Below are 5,405 nucleotides of genomic sequence, written 5' to 3'. Positions count from 1 at the left end.
TGTGTATTGAGGCATGGCGGGGCCCAGTCATAGTTGAGCTTGTGAGTTTCATGTGTGTGGATGGAGGCCATCGCGCACACCTTTGCTGGCAAGTTGATTCCGCCTACCGCGGAGCAAAAAAAAGAAAGAAAGGAAGGTTAATAAGTGTGGAAGGAAAGAAGAGAGGAGGAGACAATGTGCAAGGTGGTCCCCCTCCCCCCAAACACCCATGAGGGTGCATAAGCAAGGAGAAAACGTCATTGTCTATGAGGAAGGTTGCATGGCATATGAATGAGCGTCGGAGCTTCAGTTTTTCATAACAAATTTCTCTGTAATTCTTCTTCTTCACCTTTTTCTACTACTCTTGTTTAATTTTCTCTTTCTTGGAAATTTTAGAAGAAAGGGAAAATGAGGAAGTATGGACCAGCTCTTGCGCTAATCTTGTTTCAGAGCGGTTTTGCTGTGATGGTTATCCTCATCAAAGTAGCATTTCGGCGAGGGATGAGCCCTACCATCTTTGTTACCTATAGGCAGTTAATTGCCACCCTCTCTATTGCGCCTTTTGCTTACTTCCTAGAAAGGTACTCTCTCTCTCTCAATATTATCCTTGGAATTATGCAGGAAAACCAGACCTCCCCTGTGCCTGAAAACAGTGGCTCACATCTTCGTAATTGGACTAATGGGGTGAGCACCTTCAAAACTCTAATTGTGTTCCTCACATTCATTTCTGACAATCACAAGCATTCATATATCATTATACTTCCATTGCAGGGTTCCTCTTCTCCAAATATCATACTTTTATGGGCTTTCTTACACTTCATCAACTTTTGCAGTCGCAATATTGAATCTCCTACCGGCTATTACTTTTGTATTGGCCATTATCATAAGGTACTAGAGACCCTCACTATAATTTAGTCACTAATGTTTTGCTTTTTCTCCCTTTAACATGCCAATAACTCGCACTTTGTTACCCTTTCACCTAAAACATTGTAAACTATTCATCTTTTAGAATGGAGAAAGTAAATGCAAGGAATACAAGGGGACAAGCAAAGATTGTGGGTACCATAACTTGTGTTGAAGGCGCCACGATCATGACATTGATTAAAGGTCCTACACTGGGGTTTCTTGATTTTCTCAAGAAACCCACACCTCTTTCCCGCCTCTTGAATGCCACTCCAGGCATTACTCCAAAAGACAATTGGACCTTGGGTCCAATTTTAATAATTTTGGCCGTCATTTCATATGGTGCATGGTTGCTTTATCAGGTAATCCCAACATTCTAGTTATTGACTGTTTGGTTTTCCGGGGAAAATATCATTTAAGGTGTAGAAATCCTTTATAAAATCATTACGAAGTTCAAAAGAAATCGATAAATATGAGAGCATTACTTTTAAATTTTTATTTTACTCAGAAAACCTTGAAGAAGAAATGGCATTTTAGGGATCTAACCATCCTTTTGGATATTTTTCCTTTTTTTTATTTGTTTAATGTGGATTTCTTTTTTGTGTCTATGATAAAATTTATATATATATATATATATATATATATATATATATATATATATATATATATATATATATACTTGCATGATTTACGGTGTTTTTTATTAACCTTGTATCTTCCTTGTGACATTTCAGTCCTGGGCTTTTAAGGATTATCCGGCTCAAGCATCCCTCATGGCGATGATGTTAGGGATGGGTACCCTTCAGTCTGCCATACTGGCTCTTATCATGAACAAGTCCATTGCGTGGAGAGTGAATTTGAACTTCGAGTTATTCACTTGTGCTTATAGTGTAAGATTACTTCATATGACCATATTAAACAAACTCATGTCGATTTCTTGTATCCTTACATGAAACAGATTCAATTAATTTAATATCGCATCTAGATGCAAGCAGCATAACATCTCTAAGTGAAACAGATTCAAGTAATTTAATATCGCATCTAGATGCAAGCAGCATAACATCCCTACATATGTAGAAGTTCACTTTATCCTCGTTGTTTTTATATTTTAAGCACAAAAACTACTTTTCACTAAATTGGAATCCGCAATATACGTTTTGCAAGATATCCTAGAAGATAAGGATGATGATAATGGCGAAAAGCAGAAAGTACAAGTAGCACTACCAACATAAAGCAAAAAGAACCAAACGAAATAAAACAGAGAAACACCAAGATTTAAGTGGTCCATCGCTAATGTGACTGTATCTATAGGCGAACACAGAACATGATTTCACTATTGCAACTTCAAAAGTACTAGTTGGAATTGCCATGAGAATTGTCAATTACAGCATCAAACATATAAAGAGCTTATATAACATCTTAAACTCTAACGTAACCCCAAAGAAACATTTCCATATGCCAAAATAGTTCTAATAGCCTCCTGACCCTGTTAACGAGGGCCAAAGTGCTGAAAGGTTACTTATATAGCAGCACACAACAATATAGATGGTAGAAATTCCATTATTTATGCAAATTTTGTTGCACATCTGCCATAAAACAGTATTTACTTTATTTTCTTTTACTTCTTGATATTTGGAAATGAGAAACATAATTATTCCTATTGTTGTAAATGTTTTAGTAATTTAGATTTCAAGAAATTATAAACCAGTCAAATCCACCATGGTTGTTTCCAAGTTCTTCACTATTGCATCACTCTTAGGACAATCTTCACTATTCCATCACTGTTAGGACTAATCCACATGTTTTGACGAGTTAATGTTCTTGGTGCAATGCAGGGTATTTTGGGCACAGTCTTATCATTCTTTTTACTAAGTTGGTCCCGCAAAGAAAAAGGCCCTGTTTATATAGCGGCATTCGCTCCTTTGAGCACAGTAATAGTGGCTATTCTTGAACCCATAACTCTTCGTGTGGATCTTCACATTGGAAGGTGAGTATATTGTTTTCCTGCAAGTTCTTTTCCTGGATCCCTTGAACTAAATATTTGGTAGAGATCAAATTAACTACAATCCATGGCCATTTACTTCTCAATTTTTTGGTTAGCATTACTTCTTGAAAGATCAACAGAAAATTCTTGCTAGTGTGCCACAAGAAGCAAACTGTTGCATTTGCACATTAGCGGTCTCTGTGGAGGTCATGATTTTAAACGTAGTATGGGTTTTGGTTTTGCAGTGTGGTCGGCATGGTTGTGGTATTTTGCGGGCTTTACATTGTGCTTTGGGGTAGAGCCAAGAATGACAATGGAAAGCAAAAGATCTTGCCGATTCAAATTCGAGATGAATGTTCTCAAAATGTGGAAGAAACTGAGGGGAAAATGAATGTAGTTGAGATGAAGGAAGCGGATAAAATTGGAAACAAATGCAACATTGGGATTGCAGGACCCACCACTCTGCAAGTGTAACAATAGAAGAACTGAGATTATACAGAAGAGAATAAAAAATCTTAAAAAAAAGAAAAAAAAAAGAAAAGAAAAGAAAAGCAGCAGTTTGCAACATAGGGTGTTCCGACACCTGAAGAACACACGGCCATGATGAGCAACACATTTGAGCCTTTATTAGTTGTTCATTCATTTATTGGAAAATCATCAAAATACCCATGTAAGATGAATTATTTAATATTATGGGAAAATCATCAAAATACCCATTTAAGATGAATTATTTAACATTTTGAAATGCCCCATAAAAAGGCATATGATTATGAATTGGAATAGTACTAAGTGTAAAATACTCAATAATACATCTCTCGTGAGTATTTTATTCAATTTCCCTTCATTTATTAAGGTATTTGAGTCCAAATTGTGTTGATATTGTTGAACGAAATTTGCTTAGTTCCCTAGTTGGCTTACAACATTCGTGACTTTATAAGATGGTTCTCCAAAATGGACACGAAGTTATTGACGCAACTGAAGTAACCATCGACTAGCAAATAAAAGCTACATTTTTTAAAGAGAAACAAAAACTTATAAATAAATTGTAAGAAGAAAGAACAAACATGGGAATCAAGACCTCCGCCGCATATTATATGAACAAAGACAAGAAAAAAAACCACAAAAAAGTCATCTCTCTCTACACATTATTTGTATTTTCATTCACAAAAGGCCGTGGTTTTCATAAGGTTGCAACCTTAAACAATCCAAGGTGCACCTTCAAATTTCTATGTAACATATAAGTTTGGTGAAAAACATTCTTAGGATTATCGCGAAATCTATTTTTGTATCTAATTATAAAATTTTAAACTCCTAAAATAGTTAAAATCAATTAGATTTATAAAATGTGAAAATTATGGACGGTTTGGATAATGTATAGCAAGATGCACGACTCAATTTTTTTTGTTTTTTTTGTCAACATTAAACCTATCTTTTCCGATGGATTTTTGAGGTACAATCTTAAAGGATGATCACTTAGTGGTTTTTCTTTTTAGATGGATATTTAAGGCGCATGTGTAATTCTACATTTTACGGTTGCAACCTCTTATCTCCTTCAGCTCTGCAGTTTCCAAAGCTCTATTCTCTCTCTCTTGGCAGGCATGGGTTCAAATCTTGAGACGAGACTTCAAGGGAAGAGGTTTGTTTCATCCATTTGAAAGACCAGAAAACGCTTATCACTCATTACTTCTCTGTCCCCATGTAAACCAAAATCTCCAAAGCTCAATTTTACAGAGAACCAATTGTCCCAATTAATAGTAAAGAAGAAACCCCAGAAATCTCGGAGAGAACCAATTACCCAATGCTCAGAGCTTGGGCATCGTGTAGATTGAGGACCTGATTGATAAAGGGGACAGAAGCCCAAATTTTGCTCCCTTGTGGATGGAGGTAGGGTCCAATTGGAGGGGGTGAGAGCGAGGGTTCAGATCTAGAGAGAGAAACGGGGGAAGGGCAAAGGGGCTCTTTCTGGAAAACTTGAGATTCGTTGTAAATTTGCTGCAAAAACTTAGAGATTCGACCATGTGTGCAAAGAGAGCAGTGAATGGTCTTTTGAGGTGCGCATGCGGAGCTTGAACAGAGTGCTTTAATGGTGGATCCCTCCTCTTCGTTCGGTATCTCACAAAATTTTGGCGCCTTTTTGTCGTACTGTTGTTATGGGGGACAGGATTTTCATGGGGTTGAGGTGGATGGTATGAGAGAGAAGGGCTCTTGATGCCAAGGCCATGGTCGCTTTTAAGAGCCAAGAAGCTAAGAGGATGAAACGTTCTACAGTGTAATGCGTGAGCTTAGGGAGAGAAGTATCGTGTATGGAGCAATGAGTTCATGTAACCGTTTAATAGTAATATCCAACCACTTTAAAAAACTATTTTATGGTTATTTATTTGATCCAAATTTTGAAATATACACTCTTTTCATTTTAATAAATAATTTTTAAAAAAAAAAAAAATTAAAAACCCAACTTAAAAAATATTTTTTTAGCCCAATTAACATAGGGCGTTCATTTTGATGAGATACTTAGATCTAGGCTTTAGAAAGAATTTTT

The 5,405-nt window shown here is 36.4% G+C and overlaps 1 protein-coding gene across 1 annotated transcript; it reads left to right on the top strand.

Moving 5' to 3' along the window:
- The first annotated feature begins 247 nt into the window (after positions 1–247).
- On the top strand, positions 248–3,454 carry LOC110008336 (WAT1-related protein At1g21890). Its single transcript, XM_088850381.1, has 6 exons — positions 248–663; positions 751–867; positions 989–1,244; positions 1,617–1,772; positions 2,718–2,869; positions 3,112–3,454. Exons 1-6 carry the CDS (start codon positions 659–661, stop codon positions 3,338–3,340), a joined length of 915 nt encoding a protein of 304 aa, XP_088706507.1. The 5' UTR covers positions 248–658; the 3' UTR covers positions 3,341–3,454.
- The last annotated feature ends 1,951 nt before the right edge of the window (positions 3,455–5,405 follow it).

This window comes from Amborella trichopoda, chromosome 10 (genome assembly GCF_054954075.1).
Source record: "Amborella trichopoda isolate Santa Cruz 75 chromosome 10, AtrichopodaSantaCruz75HAP2 v2.0, whole genome shotgun sequence".
Lineage (NCBI taxonomy): Eukaryota > Viridiplantae > Streptophyta > Magnoliopsida > Amborellales > Amborellaceae > Amborella > Amborella trichopoda.
Note: the sequence above shows the minus strand (reverse complement) of the source record. Positions and strands in the feature narration are given on the sequence as shown.

Excerpts from the sequence above, each read along its gene's own strand:
- LOC110008336 (XM_088850381.1), top strand. Across the intron at positions 1,773-2,717 it reads TATTCACTTGTGCTTATAGT|GGTATTTTGGGCACAGTCTT; the intron begins GTAAGATTACTT and ends GGTGCAATGCAG. Across the intron at positions 2,870-3,111 it reads GTGGATCTTCACATTGGAAG|TGTGGTCGGCATGGTTGTGG; the intron begins GTGAGTATATTG and ends TTGGTTTTGCAG.